This window comes from Crotalus tigris, unplaced genomic scaffold, assembly GCF_016545835.1.
Source record: "Crotalus tigris isolate CLP2741 ecotype Arizona unplaced genomic scaffold, ASM1654583v1 scf7180000017644.4837335, whole genome shotgun sequence".
Lineage (NCBI taxonomy): Eukaryota > Metazoa > Chordata > Lepidosauria > Squamata > Viperidae > Crotalus > Crotalus tigris.
The window spans coordinates 692,235-714,018 of record NW_024096536.1 but is presented as its reverse complement, the minus strand read 5'-3'; the positions used below and the strand labels follow the sequence as shown (position 1 = coordinate 714,018).

At 38.9% G+C, this 21,784-nt stretch overlaps 1 protein-coding gene and 1 long non-coding RNA gene across 4 annotated transcripts in view; one reads left to right on the top strand and one right to left on the bottom strand.

Annotated features, from left to right (window-relative positions):
* PDGFB (platelet derived growth factor subunit B) overlaps positions 1-21,784 on the top strand; it is a 63,187-nt gene that overhangs the window by 3,050 nt on the left and 38,353 nt on the right. Inside the window, exons 1-2 of one of the 2 annotated variants that reach the window (XM_039335493.1) lie at positions 11,268-14,895; positions 17,969-18,069. In XM_039335493.1, the coding sequence (XP_039191427.1) occupies positions 14,877-14,895; positions 17,969-18,069 (120 nt within the window). In that variant the 5' untranslated portion in view covers positions 11,268-14,876. Of the gene's footprint in view, positions 1-11,267; positions 14,896-17,968; positions 18,070-21,784 lie in introns of those variants that run through there. The other variant, XM_039335492.1, reaches the window with a different exon arrangement.
* Positions 1,802-20,356, bottom strand: LOC120304655. 2 transcript variants are annotated; one of them, XR_005555783.1, is made up of 4 exons: positions 20,114-20,356; positions 4,004-4,067; positions 2,325-2,825; positions 1,802-2,247 (listed from the first exon to the last, which is right to left on the bottom strand). It is a non-coding gene; the product is annotated as an uncharacterized LOC120304655 (long non-coding RNA). The 2 variants fall into 2 exon arrangements; XR_005555782.1 differs by having other exon boundaries at positions 1,802-2,825.

The window sequence follows — 21,784 nt, the reverse complement described above, 5'->3', positions numbered from 1 at the left end:
ATTGCCCACCATGGCACTCAATGTCAAGTGTGGTCCCCAGCTGAGAAAAATAGCACATCCATGACTCAGAGTCTGTCTCTCTGGGGAGAATGCCAGGTGAATGGAAATTGCTATTTCAGTTCCTTGTTCTACTTGCATACCTAGAGAGGACAGAGAAGTTGCAATGAACAGATATAAGAGGAATAGCAAGGCAGAGCAAAGGTGTGGATCTGGTCAAATGTCTGGCCAAGTTTAAAAAAGAATAAAATCATCAGCAATTAGAGGAAGCTATAAACTTAGCCAGTGTCCTGGATTTCAGTAACACTGCCATGGTCTAACATGATTATGAATCAGTTTTCACATGAAGCTACTGCACTTAAAAGGGCTCACTTGAGATGAACTATCAAATGTCCCTCCATTCTGACTCAAAAACATGATATAGGTCATGGGGAAATACAATATTTTGTTTAAGTTTGTTTTTCTGGAGAGTGGGTGGGAATTTTCACAAGACTCTAGAACAGGGTTTCAGTAATACAGATTAATCCATACACCTGATGTTTTATATACCTCCCATTTTTTGTATCTTGCTTAACATATTTTGTGGATCTTTTTAGCCACATGAGAATACTCATTCAGGATATTGATTCTGAAAATCAATTTAGCCATTCATGCTACAGAAATTACAGAGAAAGTTGTCAAAAATTCTCCCAGGGCAGTCTTGCTTGGGAGAAAAATTAGTGGGTGTGGTCATGCATGGGGTAGCATTAATACAGTTTGGTATCATGCATATGTTCATAATATAAAAGAAGTTAGAAGATCAGCACAAGGATAAGGCAATACTGTCCAATTACAGTAGTGTTAGCCTATTGCACATTCTGCCTGCAAACTTAATTTAATTTAATTTGCTCTCTGGGATGACACCCCCCTCCCCCCTCCCAAGATCTGGATGACTCCCATTCTGATAGTGTTCTGGCAAGTTTTGAAGTCCTGTCTGTTCTCCCAGCCACTGAGGTAATAGTGGATGGAAGCTTTTCTTGGACATATTTGGTTGGCATTTACTGTATTTTGATGTTGGTTGTTTAGATTTCCATCTTGTTTATTTTGTTGCATTTTTCTGTACCCTCAGGTAATCAATGTGGGTTTTATGTCTTTCTTTTTTTAGTGTGAACTGCCCAAGTCAATTTGGAGACCGCTAGTCAATCATCCAATCAAATAAATAAATAAATATAAAAATGTGAATTCAGAAAATTGAGATATTCTGTTGGAGTTGTTTGTGATAATAGATTTAAGCACCCATCATACCATAAATAAATGCCAGGTGTTCCAGGAGATCCAGTTATTCCACTGATAGATAAGGTGTTAGAGGGTCATTTTGGCACTTGTCCCTGCTAATGAATGATGGGAAGGGAAATTGACTCAAAGGAGCTGATTAAAATCTATATATAATTTTCCTCCAGGATCTTAACAGCTACTCATTTATTGTTTGCAATTTTAAAAATAAAGGCTTCTTAACCTGGAGTTTGGTAGGGGCAGCCCAGCATGTTGCAAAAGGCAGGGAAATATGACTCAAAAATAATTAATTCAAATGCATCTTACTAGCTGTGTTTTTTCTTTGTTCTGACTGCTGAACAAGTGAACACAGCCTTTACATGAAACATTTGACTGACAAGCAACAAACAACATGAAATGGAGGCAGAGAAAAGTGGCTCCTGTTTTGTAGATACACAAGGAGAATGCAAATTCTACAATCAATATAAATGATAATAATGTCTTCAGTTTACTTATTTCACTTTAAACTGGGCTGTTTAGTGTGAAGCTGCAGTGAGTTTGCAGGTTTTCTTTATTGGCATATTTGCAGAATAATTCATGTCTTTGAATAAAAACAATACTTGGATTTGCAGCTTTATGGATGTGGGAGCTTTTGAATAACTTTTACAGGTAAGGATCTGGAAGGTGAAGCCTCACTTCTTATTGTTTATCCCCTAGGAAAACATGCATCACATTAACAGACTGTTTCCCTCCCAAGATAAGATCCAAGTCAATTAGGTGTCTGCTGATTTGAGATTTGTGGACAATGACTGAACCTTTATTCCAATGTAATTTAGAAAGAAGGGAGTACTGGTGCTCGAAGGGCATCTTCCAGGTGCATCAAATCTCCTCCAGGACTCCATCCAAGTTTGAAAGAATTTCTAAGCAGTGGTTTTCATTCTTCACCACTGATCCCTCATTATATCATTATTCTCCATCACAGCTTGCCTGGTCCTCTGTCTGGGATAGAATTAGAAACTGTGATTCATGGATCATTGGTTGCATAGCCCACAGGTGGATTGTCTTTCTTCTCTTACCTGAAGCTTCCCCATAACTTAGAGGAAATCATATTTCTCCCCTTTTCTGCTCCTCAGTTTTGGTATTTATTTTCCATCTGTGATTCAGATTGTAGCTGCTGTTTCTTCTTCCCCCGCTTCTTGGATAGTACAGATCTAGTGCTTCCCCCACCTCCATGCTTCTGCTGAATTGGATAATCAACTACCATGGGAAATAGAAGCCACATTCCAAAGGAATGTCCCCTCCCTTTTCCATTCTTGGCAAAAAAAGAGGAAAATGTTAAACTTTTACAATTGAAAAAAAAAATGTGAGAATGCATAGCATGTTTCACCTGTTCATTGCATGAACACAGAATGGGGAATGAGGAGATAGGAAAAATAGGCTGGTCCTGGCTACAGTTTCCAAAACAAGGGGGTTTGTTTAAGTGGTAATCAGTCTTTTGTATTTATTTAACAGAACTCACACACTCCTCTTTACAAAGTCCTTAATAAAAAGTTCTGAAAAATTCCAAATGTTAGAATCTGTAAAAGAAAGCACATTACACATTAGCATTTGGAGCTGAGTGGGTGATGCATATGTAAAATATGGCAACTTCTTTGATTTCTTTAACCTGTGGTTTTGTTTTCTTTTTTGTAATTAAAGAGTCAGTGTAATTAGAAACTTGTTTTCACCAGTGAGAAGTAGACTATTAAGAAAAGAGTGGACAGCAATTGGGGAGTCAAGGACCACGTTTTGCATTAATGAAGAGTAGGGGCTATCACACATATGGGTAAGAGTGAATCTGGGGAAACAATTATGTAGGAATGCGTGTGTAAAGGGAGTTTTGTTTCTTATTTGTGTTAGGGCCATACATGACAGTTTTTATCTGTTTCTACTTATGGCAAAAAATGGAATTGCAATTCAGGTGACTCAAAAGCCTAATGCAGTCAGTTATTTTAATAAATGGTTGCCTTACAGGTCATCCTCAATTTGTGACCACAGTTGGGATCAGAATTTACAACAAAGCAAACTTTGTTAATTATGCCCAATATTACAACCATTTTTTGCCATGGTTGTTATGCAAATCAATACAGTTATTAAATGAATCATGCAGTCATTAAGCAAACTTGGCTCCCCCCATTGATTTTGTGTATCAAAAAACAGCTGGGAAGATTGCCAATTGTGATCACCTGACCCTTGGATGCTGCAACTGAGGTAAATACATGTGTGTTGTCAAGCGCCTGAATTTTGATCACATGAACATGGGGATGTTACAATGGTATCATGAGGAAACCATCCCCCCTTCAAACATTAAAGCAGCCTTATCTTCTGGAAAACTTGAAGCTACTGTTTCAAAGGTTTCCCCTATTTATTTGCACATATAGGCATTTTACTTCATTAGTGGTTCCAGAGGTATTGTCTATGCATGCATGCATGTATACTTCAAGAAAGAATGCTTCACTCACATGCTTTCCAAAGCACCCCTTTTAAAATAATACCCTTCAGCCATACAAATTCTCTATCCATTTTTGCTCAACAGAAAAACTGTCACAATAAAAAACAAGGGGGAGGCCTACAGACTAAATAAACTCTCTAGAGACTGGGTTCCCCACCTCCCGTCAAAGTCATCTCCTCTGTTACTGCAAAATATTGGTGGAATATTTGTCAACAAAGTATTGATTTAACACTTCTATAAGCAATAATGGTTTGAAACACTTACATTTACTTTGCAGTGATGGCTTGGGTGATTATTATAGATGTATAAAGAATCATCTTTCAGTGATCTGTAAATGAATACCATAAGCAATATGGACAAAATTGTAAAAAGTTCTATTGTGTTCTAGCAGTTGATTTGCATTCTAATACCTTAATTCCAGCACTCTCATGCATTATTATTTTTGATTCATAGAAAGTGATTTGAACCATAGATGCATGCATGTTCAAAGGTACATACAATGAATAATTCACTGAGTTGGAAATATAATTATCGTGGGGGGGGGGTCATGTACAGCCCTCAAGAACAGAGTTATCTATGTATATGCACAAGTCTGCATCCCATTGCATACATAGAACTTATGAGATTTATGTATGTATATATATACACACACATATATACACACACATACATATACAGTGTGTATATATATATATATGTTTTCTGAGGTTTTCACGGGTATTTGTATGTAGGTCTTTGGTTGTTCGGGTTTTCTCCCGTGTAAAATTGGAAGTGTCTTGGCAATGTTTCGACGAAGTCTCATTCGTCATCTTCAGGCTGGTGTTTTCAGCTGATTGGATGAGAGCTTGGCTGTGTTCTGATTGGATGGAGGTGTGTTCTGATTGGTTAGGAGCTTGGCTGTGCTCTGATTGGCTGGGGGGTTGGCTGTGCTCTGAATGGCTGGGGGAGTGTTCTGTTTGGGTGGGGGCTTTGTTGTGCTCAGGTTAGTCTGAGTTGCAGGGGAATTTAAGATGGTGAGCTGCATTGCTATTTTTTGGCTTCGTGTTCGTGGTCGTGCCTCATCTTCATGGTGGGTGTCAGTTTGCTTCATGTATGGATTGGAGGGGTTTAAAGTGGCTAATGATGCAGCTGTGGTCTGGCTTCTGGTTTGTGGTCGTGCCTCATCATCGGTGTGGCTTTAGGTTTGCTTTTTGCGTGGATGTGTGGTGGTGACATCCTGTGTGGTTTTTGTGAGTGTGGGTCTGGTATCATTTTTTGTGTTAGGGAGTCGTTTGTCAATAAGGGTGGGTTTCCAAATGGCTGGTAGGCAGGAGGTATCATCTCGTTTGTTCATGCTGTGTGGGAGTTTTTCTATCTCGATGGCTTCTCTGATTATTCTGTTATTAAAATGTTCAGTTTTGGCGATAGTTCTGATCTTTTTAAAGTCAATTTCATGTCCTGTGATTTTAAGGTGTTGGACCAGGGAAGAAGTTGGTTCCTCTTTTTTGACTGAGTTCTTATGTTCTTCAATGCGTGCACTTATTCTTCTGTTGGTTTGTCCGATGTATGTGGTGGGACAAGTGGTGCATGGGATTTCGTATACTCCTTGATTTTCTAATTCAATTTTATCTTTGGGGTTTCTTAGGATGGTGGATATTTTTCTGTTTGGGCAGAATGCCCAAACAGAATCTAAAAAGATTAGTTACCAAAGATTACCAAGATTACCAAACTAATCCAAAAAGAAACCCCCACTAAAACCCAAGACAGAGAACAAGAAAACAGCAAAGCCCTCCTCCCTTACATAAAAGGCACCACAGACAGAATCAGTAAGATCCTCCACAAACACAACATTAAGACGGCATTCTGCCCAATGTATGTATGTATGTATGTATGTATGTATGTATGTATATCACTAAAGTCCCTCTCTTACATTAAAGCAGCATTCTCTCAACCATCTCTATTAAATTTTCACAGACGCAGCAGCCTCTGTGGCAAGAGAAGAGACAAGGAGGCCAGCCTGATATCAGGAGCATTGCAGCATCATTACACACAAGCTCTGCCCATTTTCTACCTGCACTGCAATGTTGCATGCATACCCCAAAAGAGTGAATCTTGTATGCTTATGCCATAATGCTGTTTTCTTTATTCTGAAGAGAGCAGCAACTACTGTAAATTCAATAACCACCTTTAAACCTTAGCAGAACTCCCTTCAGCCCTGAAATGCAGTATCTAACAATCTTGGATCAATCCTATTCCAATTCTGTAAACATGCAGCCTTACATATGGGAAATATTGTAATGAGAATTTTCTTCAAAAACCAGCAAGGAAAAGGCGATGATAAGGAACAGACACAGCTTCATTACAGAGAGGGTAATTAGAAAGATATCATTTGAGCTTCCTGTTGGATATTTGTAGGCAGGCCTACCACTTTTTTAAGTAATTATCCTCAGTTTTACAAAAGGGGTATGATTTAAATGAAAGCCAGCCTCTTTGGGAAACTGACTTCCCAATGAAGTAGAATGCTTATCTCTGAAGTCTTAGTCTACCCAGCAAATCATTAATTATGTAGGGCCAAATCCATCTTTACAACAACCCTTGATGTAATTAATTATAAAGGTGTGGTCTGATTTTTAATTTGTGCTTTTGTATAAATAAAATTACCTAACAAAAACTTTGGGAGGAGTGGGCAGAGAAATGACAAAAATTGAATTCTATTCAGATTTTTCAGCATATGATGAATTTTTCAGACTATTTGGGAGTATTTTCTATTATTCCAAACTAGATGTTTATCACTGATTAGTAGGATATCTCTCTATAGAGATGTCTTGGGGCACTGTCAGCCTATTGCTAAATAAATAAGAAATTATACTCATAAATTGAGTTTTCAACTTTAGATAATGTCATTTTTTCAAAATAACAATTTATTGAACAAATGACAGTTAGCACATGCTGAGCATCAACTCAATGGTTGACAGGGCTTTTTTTCTCATAGAAGGCCCAGAACGGTTCCGGCAGATTTTTTGGATGGAACCTTGTAGGGTAGGCAAGGCAGGTTGTATGACATGTCTGAGTTCCAGCACTTTTTTTTTTTTTTTTGAAAAAAAGCACTGATGGTTGAATTCATGTACACTACCTCAAAACTAAACAAAACGTAATCGAGATACAGGGACTTACTTTTGCCTGTATGTAGTGACCTTAGGGATTAGAACTATGGGTGAAATTATTATTCCTGTTCAAATTTGTATGGCCGATTTGTAAATGTTAACTTGAGTATAATAACCAGAAGGAAAAAAAAGACAAACGTGGCTTGACAGAATGGAGCAGAGATCCAGCATGGAACTTAAAGGCCACTTGCAGTGGCAGGACTATGTAGGTGGTCCAGGATTAAATGCAGGTGCAAAGGAAGAGGGGTGCAAGGCTCCCTGTTTGAGAGTGAACTTGCCTTTCATGCAATACTTGTGCTGGTAACATTTATTTCCACTCCAATTCTGGCTTAAAAGCAAGGACAAAACTTTGGAAATCCCCTATGTCTCTAAGGTGGAGAGGAGGTGGTCTTGGTGATCTCACTCCCTTTGTGTTAGTTTGAGTGTGTAAGATTAGTGACAGTGTAGCCAATAGCAAGGGGGGAGATGGACGCCCGACAGGCAGGAAACCAAGAATACATCAGAGGTTCTATATTTAGGGCTTTTTACTCAGCTGTGGACAATATTCTGTAACTTTGCATTGTTTGGGAGAGGGCAGAGGGCAGGAGAGCTATTGAAAGTCTTTGTTTGCAGAGATGCCACTTTGTCTGGGCCCAGGGAGCCAGGGAGGGAGAGGTAAGACATGCTAGCCCACTCCAATGGGATGGATGTGTGTTTGGGGCATTTTGGTTGAGTAGATGATCTGGTTGGAAGTGTTGAATGTGATGGGCTATTGTTCTTCTTTTCAAAATGGCTAAAAAGGACTCAGGTGGAGCAGAAGGTAGAAAAGTTGTCTCTTTACCACTTTACATTTTAGCTGCAATATCAGAAGAACAAATTAGATTCCATATATTCAGCTACAAAAAATAGTGTCAGATTGTACAAAGATTCATGAAAGAAGAAATGTAAAGTGATAATTAGATTACTTGGAAGATACAAAGGATCAACAGAATGTACACAGAACATATAGGGGTAGATGGAATCCTCACTAGATTTAAAGACAAAATTCACTATTGTTACTCTTAGCAGAGAAGTATTTTATTTGTATAATTGAGGATGGTGTGAAAATGACTTTGGAATGATGAACTTACTGAAAGAGCACTATATCTCAAAAAGGCTACTTTGCTTCTCACAAGGAACATTAAAGGCTGAATGTATGGTAGACAGGATTTCTGACAACCATCATATAGAAAAAGCAGAATTATACAGAAAAAAAAAAATCCAAATTCCTAATTAAGGCAATACCATTATTAAGTCAAGCTGAGATAGATTTATGAAAGAGGTTGCAAATCTTCAAATTTTTAAAAGTGTTTAAAAAAATAAGGTGGATTTTTGAAGTCAAGAAAGAAAAGAAAATGCAAAAAGTAGAAATGTGACAATTGTGTAATCCCTATTTGCAGGAGTTGCAAACTTATATAGGCTGGGAAATTTTGTAGTACAAGATCTCTGGAAGACAGTGCATGGAGAGGGAAAACATCAGAAAAGGACAAAAATGTAGCCACCTTATATAGTAGTTAGGTTCACATAGCCATCTGAGATATAGTATTATGATGAAGATGCAGTTTGTAAACCAGGAAATGTGACTTAGTATCTTCTACAAATTCTACAGTTTAATCAAATACATTACCATTAGACAAGTTATGGCTTAGTTTATAGAACAATCAAAAGGTTCAGATCTTTAATTAGTACACATCCCCCCCCCCAAAAAAAAACCCAATTCAGGGAAGGGATAAAGGAGACCCCCACACATCAGGTTGCCTGTTACAGGAATTGCATTCAATTCACAGAGGGCACCACATTAGGAAGGCTACATTAATAATATGAAGCTCTCCAGGTACATATGGCTTTGAGATGGTAAAATATGCCCTGCAAGTTTGCAAACTTATTTTCATGTTAGTTATTAAAAATAATTACATATTTTAAGAGGTACTATAATTGTGGTCCAGAGTGCAGCAGTTTTGTGTGCGAATATAAAAGGATGTTCCTACTTGATGTACTACTTCAGTCCTCTGAAACATACAACAAAGCAGTATAAAACAGTATTTTTCAAATTTGCATGCTGGCAGGAGAATTCTAGGAATCCACCCATCTTAAAGTAGCCAAGTTTGAAAACAAAGGCATAAAACCTCCATGAATTGGAGGTGAGGCGTATCATCTTCTACATTTCCAAGACAAAGTATGCAGGGGCAGTTAAGTGGGCCCAGTAAGTCCCCATCCTCAACCACCACTGGTTTAAATATAAAGGACCCTATAAAAAAAATGAATCCCCCCATCCATGGTTTCCTCCAAGACAATACGAAATGTGCAGGAAAGCGGAGTGTAGAAATATAGATGGATTTTAGGGGTTCCCAACCTAGTTGCTTTTATCTGGAACTCTAACAATTTATTTCCCTTTGGTTTTCTTTAGGCTTGAGGTGCCACAAACTTCAGGTAGAAGGGAAAATGAGGGGGGTATGTGTGTAATGCTTGGGGGGAATGCAACAGCTTTTGATTTTCACATCTCTTTATTTTACCTCATGAGTCATACCATCATGTTCTCAGGAGCTGAGTAACTGCCGGATCTATTTTTACTCTTATACAGCAGGCTTCCTTTCTTCAGCTGCTTCCACAGTAGAACACAAATACAAAGAACTGGGGGTAGAAGGAGTAGGACTGGAGAGTGATGCAGACTGGAAAAAGGGAAGTTAAATGCTCCTCCCACCCACCCACCCCAAATCAGGAAGATTAATATGCTAAGATCCCAAAGGAGCAGCATGTGATGTACATCAGAATTAACATACACACAAATAACATAAATACTTGTTATATTCGGATTAATATGGAAAGGAGAACAGGTGGGAGATATTCTTTTCCAGTGTTATTTGGCTCTTTGGAAAAATAAAGAAGGAAAATTGGGTATTTTTTTTTTTCATTCCATCAAAACAGGAAAGAACTAGCAGTGATAGAAAATTGTTTGAGCAAATGCTCTTCATGGTTGAAGAGTTCCATTCCGTCCTGAAGCTCAAAAGAGAAAAATGAAAGTAGAATCATGCATAACTTTCTAAGGGGAAAGTTGTTAGTTCTTTATTGATGAAAGCAGGGAGACAGGAGAGCAGAAGACACATTTGAGGAAAGCTGTCTTCCTCTCCTCTCCTCCTTTCCTCTCCCCTCCCCTCTTCTGATGTGCATTGTGTTTTCCTTCTATATCTACAAAACTATATGCAATCTCATCCTTCAGTAACTCTGGAAAGGAGGGGTGGTGGTGGAGAGATGTCACCACTATGGTGATGGAACAGCCACTATATCCTCTACATTCTCAAGAGGAGAAAACTAAGAACTCTAAAAATATAGCTGATATAAAATGGCAAATATATTCCACTGGCCCTCAGAACACCTCCAAAATATACCAAGGAAAAGATTTGCTACCCACATACGGTAGTTACATTAAGGGACATCCGTCTTTCTCATGGATAAAACTTCATCCCCAAATTCTGGTAAGGTTCACAGTAGTAAGGTTCACCACTTTTTGTTGTTGTTAATTGCGAAGTCGTGTCCGACCCATCGCGACCCCATGGACAACGTTCCTCCAGGTCTTCCTGTCCTCTACCATCTTCTGGAGTCCATTTAAATTCACACCTACTGCTTCAGTGACTCCATCCAGCCATCTCATTCTCTGTCGTCCCCTTCTTCTATTGCCCTCAATCTTTCCCAACATTAGGCTCTTCTCCAGTGACTCCTTCCTTCTCATTTGGTGGCCAAAGTACTTGAGTTTCAACTTCAGGATCTGGCCTTCTAAAGTGCAGTCGGGGTTGATCTCTTAGCCTACGTTAACTAATTTCACCTTGGAAACTTGCCAGTTTCCCATAGGGGCAGTGGAAAATGTTGGATTGATGTTCCTCTGTTTACCTCTCAGTTCCTAATTTATATGCCTGTTCCTTGTTTTCCATCATTCTCTCCAGTTCCAAACTTTGAAATTGTTTCTCATACTTCAATTCTCTTCTCCTCTCTCTCCACTTCCATTTTAAAATATTTTTCCTCCTTCTGGAATTCCACATCCATTCTGAGAAATTGGAACTGGTTTTCCAATTGCTTTAGTTCAGTGGTTCTCAACCTTTTTAATGCCGCGACCCCCAACCGGTCGTAAGTCGAGGACTACTCAACCAGTCGTAAGTCGAGGACTACTCAACTGGTGCAACACCGTTTACAGAATGGGACTTTTGGCGGGCTCAGCAGGGCAGAGACAGCCTGGACAATTCCTATTGGCTTTTGAAAGCCAACAGAATTAGACTCTATTCAAGAGAGTCTATTCTATTGGCTTTCAAAAGCCAATAGAATAAAAGGGAGTAGCACAGCTAAGGAAAAGGGGAAAAAAAATGGCGGACTGCGTTGTTTGGCGACCCCCGTGAAATGGCTGTTCGACCCCAAAGGGGGTCCCAACCCACAGGTTGAGAACCACTGCTTTAGTTCATATGGGTCACTGGTGGGCTTGAGACAGTTTTGGTCTCTGACCCTTGTGATGTTTTCTGATACATTGCTCCAAATGCCACAATCTCCTTTAACACCTGGAAAGATTTTGGATCCCAAAGCCTTCCTTCATTTTTCCAGGTTCTAGATTTCAGCATAAGAACAGATTACTCATTGCCAAGATACTTTAATGTCTGAATCCAATATGTCAATATTCCACACGTCTTTAAAACTAAAATGCAGTTTTCTAAGTAGGAGCTCATTTTTTCCCCAGCCCATTGTCCTTCAGAGCTCCTGGTCTCTATAACTCTTAAGCTCCAGCTATAGGTTGTGCTAAATGAAGATTATGAAAGATATAGTCCATAGTAACTGGAAGATATCAGGTTGGAATAGGTTGCTCAGGAGTATTAATGTGATCAATATCTTAATCACCATCACATATCTTATCTAGAAGCACTGGAAGGGAAAGATTATTAGTTGTAGCAAGCAGAACAACCACAGTATTGAATTGAAAAAGCACAGTTTTCATTTATGTGGACTTCAATTGCAGGAGACTTTATCATCTGCTTTTACTATGACTATGATATCCTAGAAGAGGTTTTACAGCCTGATGTGTCAGCATGGACACCTGCAGTGAGGGAACAAATAGAAGCCAACTGACATGTATGTTGTGTCAGAAATTGTGCCTTCACATACTTGTATGCAGATTCACAAGTATGAAAGGGCAGAGCTTATATTGTGATATCCTGACACACATTTCATCATCTTGGCATCACTGCAGCTAGCTACAAACGCCTGTGTCTCAAAAACACGTGATGTCAGATTCTCTAGCTTAAATTTGGCAGAAGCTATCCAAATAGTTGTCATATCAGACAACATAAAAATTATATTGTATTTAGGATTAAATAAGCATAATCTTTAAGTTACAACACTCTCTGTCAACATAAAGTGGAGACTTCTTATACCTGGAGTTGTTTAATTTTGGCAGTTCATTTCCCTGCCTCTTCCACCAATTAACAGACATTCCATCTTGAGTTTCTCAGTCTTAGAGGTTAGTGACTGATGGCTGTTGACATAGTAATAGCAATAGCACTTAAATACTACTCCACCGTGCTTTACAGCACTCTCTGAGCAATTTACAAATGTCAGCATATTGTAAAATCTGTGTCCTCATTTTACTGACCTCAGAACGATGGAAGGCTGAGTCAACCTTGAGCCGGTCAGAATCGTACTCCTGGTTGTGGTCAGAGTTAGCCTGCAACACTGTATTCTAACCACTGTGCCATCACGGTTCCACCAAATAATCAACTTATCGGTCCTAAGAAACCCTGTGTCTTAATATAACTTCTACATATAGCTGTGTAGTTTTAAGTGCAGTTCTTAGAGCTCCCCAGATTGGCATAAAATTCTATTTTCATATGAGGTAAGAAGAAATAAAGTATATAGAAGTAATCAAAATTATAAACTTGTTTTACAATCAAATTATATCAAAATTATTTTTTAAAATTTTTATTTACTTATTGTTATTTTTAAATTTATTTTTCTCCTGACTCTGTCCATATCTTTGTCTTTGACCTAACCTCCTGGCCATGTGAGGACTTTAGGCCAAAAGACATTCACACATTTGCTCTAAAATTTCATTCCCCCAAAATCTAGAACCTGCCAGATTTGAGAAGAGTGCTTTGGAGAAGCTACAATATACTCTTCAAGAACAAATGATTTTTATCATCTATCTTCATACAGGTAAAGATGGTGTATTTTATTCTCCTGTTCAATAAATATACATTTTTTTATTCTGTACACATTCACTAAATAATATATAATTTAAATAAATAGTCATAAAAAGCTTAAGCTCTTTGAATTTTATTTACCTCAAGACCCATCCAGAACTATAGGTCTTTTTCTAAACATCCTCTTCCTCACTGTCTGAATTGCTAAGATTTAGCTTGTTTTTAAAGCTATGATTCTAAAAATTCTGCCACACATCATCCATGTGTAAATAAATAATCTTTTCCCCCATATTAGATCTCACGTAATTTAGCCGGATATGGAAAAGACAGTGCGCCAAAGACTTAAAAAAACAAAACTTGGGTTTTTCATACCACAAATATCACTCTTCCTACTATATTGACCCTAGACTCTGCACATTCTCACTTTGATGTACTTAAAAGGCATTATGAAGTTCACACCATGAAAAAAATAAAGTTTTTCATCTGCTCTTGGTGGCAAACACTTATGAAGATTAGAGAAAAGTGTCTGGATGCTTAACAATGTGGTCCTATAAAGTTGTATTTAGAAGTAATTTAGTTCAACTATGTTCAGAGGGGCACAGTAATGCAATGTAAGGAAACACTTTTAAAGGGGGGGGTTATTTTTTTTTTTTAGAAATAGGTTTTGGGGAATTCTGGAAGTTGCAGTGCTAGCATTGCTAGTCAGAAGATGCCCGTAATGTAGGAAATAAACATGGAAATACATTAATAATTCAGGCTAAACATATGTTCAAGCAAGGTCAAGGAAACTTTTTTTTGTGTGAAGGGCTATGTTCTCTACAGTACTGTGAAATATCCAATATTTGTGGGTAATAAACCAGCTGCTCTTTCTTTCTGGAGGAGGTGGGAGGGAGGGAATCCCTTCCACTATAACCTCTAGGGGATATTCCAACACTTGGAAAGCTCTTCATCTCTTCATCCTAAATGCAAAGTACATAAAATTTAACCACTGCAGCTGGAGCAAAGTAGTGAGAAATTAAATGACCCAAGGTTCTCCTCTAAAACCCACAACAAAACTGCATGGAACTAAATGTGCCAATTGTATCATTTACATACTTTAAATAGCAATTATTGAGATGGCCAGCTGGAGCTTTATCACTATACTGAAATGCAAATTGAAGGCAACAGAATTTTCTCAAGGTCGCAAAACTAGAAATGTTTCCCAAACATAGTAAGATTACAACTTTTAGCATTCCCAACAAGCATTGTTAATGGGAAATTTTGGGAGTGAAGCTATTTTGTAGCTGAAAAGTGGTGGTGGTGGGGAGACTGAGCTCAGCTCAGCTCATTTTGGTTTATTTATCAAGCTATAATTAAGTAAGCCATGAATGTATTCATTACCAACCTCTATTACTGCAGTTTTCCTCTGAGCTCCGTTCCACAGAGGTTCTATGAAGCAGTTATGCACCTGGTTATGACATGTACAATCACATAAATCTCTGAATCCTGGGCAACTCTAGATCTTATGTGAAGTCACAATAGAGCCTACTAAAGAATGAATGGCTCAGATAAATAGCATTTAGAAAAACCTTAATAGACAAACAAAACGTTCTGGGATTTTACATAGATAACAGGACAACCCCAAAACCCTAACAAAATGGGCAACTGATGTTGACAACTGAACTCTTGCCACAGCTGCAGGTCCTCTATTGAATTGGCTTTGTTCTCTGCCATACTAGTTTCTGCCTTGTAAAGAATGTCTAAATCCCAGATATAAATTGACATTAGAGCATATTCTATGATCTAACAAGAGTCACTGTGTTGATGGAGAAGAAGAATGGAGGTTTGTGCCACTTTTTATTATATCTGAGCTGTCCAGATTGGATAAATATGAATTGGTTTATTAAGCTGTTATGAATCTACTCAATCCTTATGGTTCTATTTAAATCACAACTGAAGAGGAACATGTAGACTAAATATTGCCCCCCCTCCTCAAATAAGCACTGTGTAATGCAGTGTTTCTCAACCTTGACAATTTTAAGGCATGTGGACTTCAACTCCCAGAAATCCACAGCCAGCATTCTGGGAGTTGAAGTCCACATGCCTTAAAATTGTCAAGGTTGAGAAACACTGGGTAATCCATTTGCTTCCAGTTGCACTATGCTGTTTCACTCTTGACACTTTTCTGCAAACTTTGGAAACATCCATAGCACAGGATCATAATCCTGAGAGCCATTGATTAATAGATGGATTCTTAGGGCTACTGTCAAAATCATTCTACTTTCTTTATGTTGCTCTTATCCAGTTTGTCTTTATCATAAAATAAGTAAAACTCTTTCAGTGATTCTGCTGGCTGCCATAGTACTACATCTCTAAGCTGATCATCCTCAGGATGGCTCATTGCTAATGGATGGCCTGGCCATTTTACCATCAATGGAAGGAGATGTAGGTAGCTACATCATTTCACAGGAGAGAGAAGGCAGAACTACTGGAATGTGCTTGTTTGCACTCAGATCCAGACATATTGATGAGAAAACATTTAGGATGACATCTGCTGAAAAAGGAATGACAGGGTAAAAATGGTTCCATTTAAATAGCAACAAAGTGGTTGTCAGTAATGCTGCCTGGTTTCTGCATCTAATCAATCTTTTACAGCAGAGACTTTATGCCTCGTTCCAATGCTGAGAAGCCACATAATATAAAATTTATGTGCATATGTCTGGTCTTAAAAATACCATTGGGGGGCTGCTCTGAAATCACTTGCCTTGAAACATCATGAAACTGCCAGAAAAATAATGAACAGCACCTTGGATCTCACATGTAGAATGTTTAGAGCTCAACAGTACAGCATATATTTTGTATATGGAATCCCCCACCCTGGACACACTGAGTTTAAAGAGTCTGAACAGATGCACTTAGAAAGAGTTCTGCATGAGCAGCAGCTGTTGCAGCAGACAATACTAAGTTAGATCAAGTAATGCCTCAAGTTTGCAAAAAGGCACACAATTTATTTATTCAATGCATTTACTTGCAGAGTAACAAATTATAAAGTATATATATTATATAACTAGACATAGCAGAAAAGGATCTTAGCCATTTACCAGATGGAATTAATGCACAGATATGACCAGCATTAGGTTTTAAGAGCGGAGTCTACAATAGCTTATGAAAAAGTTCACATATAGTGGTTTAATCTGTGGTTTAAGTAAATCACCATTGGCTCATTTCTCATAACATAACAAATCACTCTGGTTTGCAAATGGATAGCTATGGCTGGATTTTCATAATATAGTATCATAAGCCAAAATAAACCCATATTAGGGCTTAACATGTGTAAACTGAATTAATCCTCTTGAGCAGGGATTTGGAATGCGAGAAAAGAAATAACATCAAATGTAGTTTCCATACCATGATGAGCTATGCTTTTATTTTAATAAAAAATGTTGACTCTTGTTTCATTTTCATTTAACAATTAATTATCCCAACTTCCCTCAGTAAATGTCTCAATTTTCCAAAGCTTGGATGTTTATTACATTCTGGAAATTATTACTATAACAACAAATTGCCTTCCAGCACTGAAGGCAATGACACATGCCAACTTTGGCGGATTCTTTTGTTAATATCATCTATATCTTTTTGGCTTTCTTTTAGCTTCTTCTGCAGATAGATCAAAGATATTCAAGCTCTTCCTTTTTAAGAGTCACTGAAGTAGCAGAGCTAAAAGAACATATATTAATCGCCAAGTACCTATGCTTCAACAGTGAATATTAGGAGCCAAAAATACAACACAGCAATGCTAGCCTGAGAACTATCCTCCCCCTTTTCACTTTACCCTGAAGGAACAGAATCTCCCAGGTTCTCCCTTTGGAAAGCAGAGGTGTTTCTCCATTCGCACTGTGTTTGTTAGCTAAAGATTTTGAAAAATTCTACTGAGACTAAATTCTTTTTTCCCCCTCTTTGATTCCTAGCCAAGAGAGGAGTTCCTGGCAGCCCTGTCTCCTCCCCCTCTCCTCTCCCTCCCCCTCTTCTCCTTTAAAAGAAGAAACTGTAATACTAGCACCTTATTTTCTTGCAGACTAAAATTGAGACCCAAACTTGCTCTCTCCTTGGTGCTGTGTCTGCTTCCACCAGAGAGCGGACCTTTTGCTTCCTTGCTGCAACTGAGTGCAAGGATCAGCGAGAGCAACTGCAGCAATTCTAGGAGGTTTTGCAAGACTTTATTTACACACACACACACACACACACAATTTGCTGCAGCAAGAACCATTTGCTCACCTGTCTGCAAATATAACAACTGAAGCCTCAAAAACTCTTCCTCAACCAAGACTACCACTGCTCTATGGAAAGACGGCTGGGGAGGGGGGAGCTCAGCCAAATGATTCCGAGCAAAGGACTGGTTTAAGAAGTCAAATCAGAAAAAAATGAGGCACTTGAAGATCTTCATTCTCCCTGCATGGTTTTCAATGGTTGAAGTTTAATGCTTTGAAGAAACAGTCTAAATAATTTTGCTTTTGCCAGCAGACTTTTTTTTTTTTATCTTTAAGAGAACCTGATTTCATGTGAACTGCCAAATCTAGGGAAACAGACCTTACACTGCACTACTAGGGGCACATGGATGGAAGAGACCGAGTTTGGATGGCTAAGATTTTGATGGGGACATGAGTAAATTTTTATTTTTACTAATATCTTTTTCTTCTCTACAGAGAAGTCAGACTAGTAATCAAGTCTCTCCACTCTGGAGCTGTTAATTTTTTCCGCTAAGAGTATAATTTTTTGGAGAAAGTTTACTAGGACTGAAATGAGGCAGTAAAGAATACACTTGATATACAGTCAATTACAGTAAGGGCAGATTCTCACTTGCAGTCTGCCTGAACTGGGGAAATCTTAATTCTTTGGTTTTTTTTTTTTTTTAAAAGACTCTCTTTCAATGTGTCTGGAACTTTTGGGGATTGGAGTCGGCATGAATTTTGGACTGCTTTTCGTGTCTCTCTGTTACCTGCCACTCATCAGCAGTGAGGTAAGTTCTTGCCTTTTTAAAAAAATAGAAACAAACGAATCATAACATAAACCTAATCATAAAAGTATATGCAAAGGGTAGGAAACACCTCAAGTAGGTGATTACCACCAGCAAGGGGTAAGTGCAAAAGGGTTTCCACAGGACATCCCCACTTTTTCCTTTACAGAGTGCAGAAATTAATTTTGATGCATTAAATTAAACTGACATCTTGGTCACTTTTTTTGAAAAAAAAAATCCTGAAAGAATTATTCTCTGGGGGGAAGTTACTGATTCCAATATTTAGAAAGACAATACAATCTTATGCATGTTTACTTGGAATTCCCAAGAAATTAAATGTGATTTACTCCCCAGAAAGTGGTAATACAATTGGACTTTAATCATAATAATTGTCAAACAGCTGCTCCTGGAGGTGCCTTGTTTATGATTGGCGGTACTGTCCAGTGTGGGTAAATACAGTCCATGTGGCCTTTTCATTTTCTCCTAACATGGAAAAAATGCTCCAACGCCTGCTTGTCGGAACTAGAAACCTTTTTTTTTTTTGCAAGCTAAGATTTTAAGTTAAGCCATCAATATCATATTATGTGAGAACATAATGTTGATGCTGTGATACCCATTTGTCCATTGGTGATTGATACACTTGTAATCAGTGGTTTTTATTCCTCAAATACTGAAGGAAAAAAAAAGTTGTATTGGCATTCTCATTTCCAGTATATTCCAGCCAAGCTGCTAGGTAATGCTTATGGTCTGTTATTCTTTTGAAAGGTAAGGAGCATCTTGTACAAAGCAGCATATACCAGATTATCTTGTAAGATCCCCAGCATAGGGCACTGATTGAATTGGAGAACTCTACTTGGGGATTCAGCTCAGATAGCTGGGAGAGGGAAAGCTAGGTGGGAGAGGTAGAGTCTCTGCTAGTTAATGGAGGGGGGAGAGCCTGGCATACTTCTTATGATGCCCAAGGGAGCTGGTCTGAATGAAGCAAGCCAAGGTTTCTCTCTCACCCACTTCTACAGTGGGAGGGTCAAACTAAAAGGAGAAACCAGAATATTGGCTGGCAGCTGAATTCCAAGCGGGGGAATACTTAGCTGGGGATGTAGTCTTCCAGCTGTTCCAAGTTGGAGCTGCCACGGGAGAGATCCTGTATCAGTTCCAAACAAATACCCAAGAGGAAAGACAGGGAATGTGAAGATTGAGTAGGGAGGAGTTCTTAAAGGGCCAGAGCTGCTGGATTTCCCTTTGATCTTGAAAAAACAGTCCCTGCAATTTCTACATGCATTACTTTTGGTCCTGCTCAGCACTGGTTCATTGATACTTGGGGTAAATCAAATTGTTTAATGTGGGGGTTGGAGACTTTTGGGTACTCTTCAGATTTTTTCTTGAAGAAAAAGGGTACAGCCAACTGCCTTGAACCGAACACACTAATTTAAGAGGCATGCTCCAGTTTCTTAATGCCGAGTAGGTGTGTTGCCATCAGGAATCTAAAGATGGCAAGAAGATTACCATCATCCTGCCAAGGGTAATAGAATCTAGGCACACATGTATGGGCAGAGTAATAACCAAAAGGGGGTCGTGAGCACACAGGCAAGAGAGACATTTGGAAATGTCTAGTTTTAGGGAGAGACTGCACCATAGGATTGTTTAAAGAATGGAAACTGCCTCCATTTCGGAGAAAGAGGCAATCTCGCAATATCATTTACAGAGAGTAACAGAGGGTCAAATAAACCTGTATAAGGCCACACCCCTTTTTCGCCAAATAAAGCAGGTGGAGGGAAGCCAACAAAAAGCTTCGCGTTTGACCTTAATTTGTACCTGTCACCAAGACTGGCCCATAAATTGATGAAATGCTGTATAAGCGAACCCGTGCAGAGGGGAATTCTCCTCCGGGGGTCGCTGCGGCTTGCCTCCCCCCTTCCTAGAGTGACAGAGGCTTCCCTTACCAGACGATTTGTTTTATAGACTTAAAAAAAAAATCGGTATGCAGTTTCCTGAGCAAGAGAGTATCTGGGAAGCTGCCAAAACTCAGGTTACTTGCGTGCCCACAAACCTGTGCAAAGAATTCTTCTTTTGTTCTCCGGGAGAAGAGAGCGGAGGGGCGGAGGAAGGGAGGGAGGGGGTGCGTCACGCACTCCTCGACGGGCTCCTCTGAATCCCGCTGGAGGCGGTCGTAGCAACGAAAACCACCGGACCCGCCCGGGGTTTATCCAGCCAGAGGGGAGGAAAAGAGGACGGCGCACCTCGGGCCCTCCTCTCGCTGCTCGAGGGCGGTGCCAGGCCCCGATTCGCTTCTTCTCCCGGGCTAAACCGAAACACCCGGGGGGGGGCAGAGCGTGGGGGGAAGGCAGGGGAAAGATTTCCTCAGAACGGGCAGCCCTTTCGGCCTCCAGTGGCAGAAAACCTGGGTCGGTAGCACCTGTCCAATGCTGTTGTCCTTGCCGCAGTCTTCTTGATCGCCTTAGAAGTTCCCTGTTAACTACTGGTATAAATGCTTGCTGCGGTGATTCTGGAGGTTTTAAGTGCCCAGCAATACAGTAGTAGCGGCTGAGCCTCGCTTTGCAGGGAGTGGCAAGTTGAATGGTGACCTATTAAAAAATGTAAACTACAGTAGTGCGTTACTAACAGTAGGTAAAGGCCAGTAGTGAAGGAGCTTGAGGCCCCAGTAAAAATTCCTAGACCCTTGCTGTGCGGTAAATGACCTTCTCACCCTGTTTCAACATTGGTGGAGTCTGTGTCATCAAGCTGATGTGGAGACTCGTGGAACATATATAGATAGACCTTCTCTATGACTTCTCTCTCTTAACTGGCCTTCCAGATTTTCCAAGGTTACATCTATTGCCACTGAACATCCACCTTGTTGCTGGTCATGCTTTTCCTTCCACCTGTTCCAGCAATTAGCAATAATAAAATTGGTTTGTGCGAACGATTGGTAAGAAAAAGGGCAGACTTATAATATGCTTCAGAACTATCAGTACATAGGTTTGGTGTTGTATCTCTTCTGAATACACACATTCTAGGTTGCAATACAATGATATAGCGGCTGCCTTTTGTAGCCATCATAAATTTTATTAGTTGTGCCTTTTTAAAAAAATACAGTAGGTTGTGACCTTTTTAAAATTCCATTTGGAATCCTTCCTATAGATAGAAGGTAATTGATTTATGAATAGATGTGTTGTAGTTTACCTTGTTTTCTCTTTTAGAAAATTGGTATCTTCTCAAATGAAGTTGCCATAGTTAAGGGTAGTTACCACTTGATAACAGCCGCAAGGTTATTGGTAGGGCAATATTGGAAGAAGGATTGTTTGCCTACTATAGAACAATGGACGCTTAAAGGGTTAAACTTAGCAGAAATGGCTAAGATTTCTGCTTATTTGAAGGATCATTCACAAGAAAGATACATTTCGGTTTGGAGAAGATGGGTAGATTATATTCAGAATAAATATGGGACTAAAAAGTTCCATTTACTTTATGAGTAAATTTTAGAGTATTATTATTAATAATAGTTTATTATAGTGGAATTTTTATTAGTTTTATTATTATTTTTAGTATTGGTATTGTTTAACAATTTGGATATTGTATTGTTCAAGAATTAGAATATTAACTTGTTTATATTATTATGTTTATTTTTAATTTGTTTATTTTTATGTTAAAGGAGAGTTAAAGCGCTTGGTTATTTATATAGTTGGTTAATGTTAGTTAGATTATGCTTATTATATTTGTT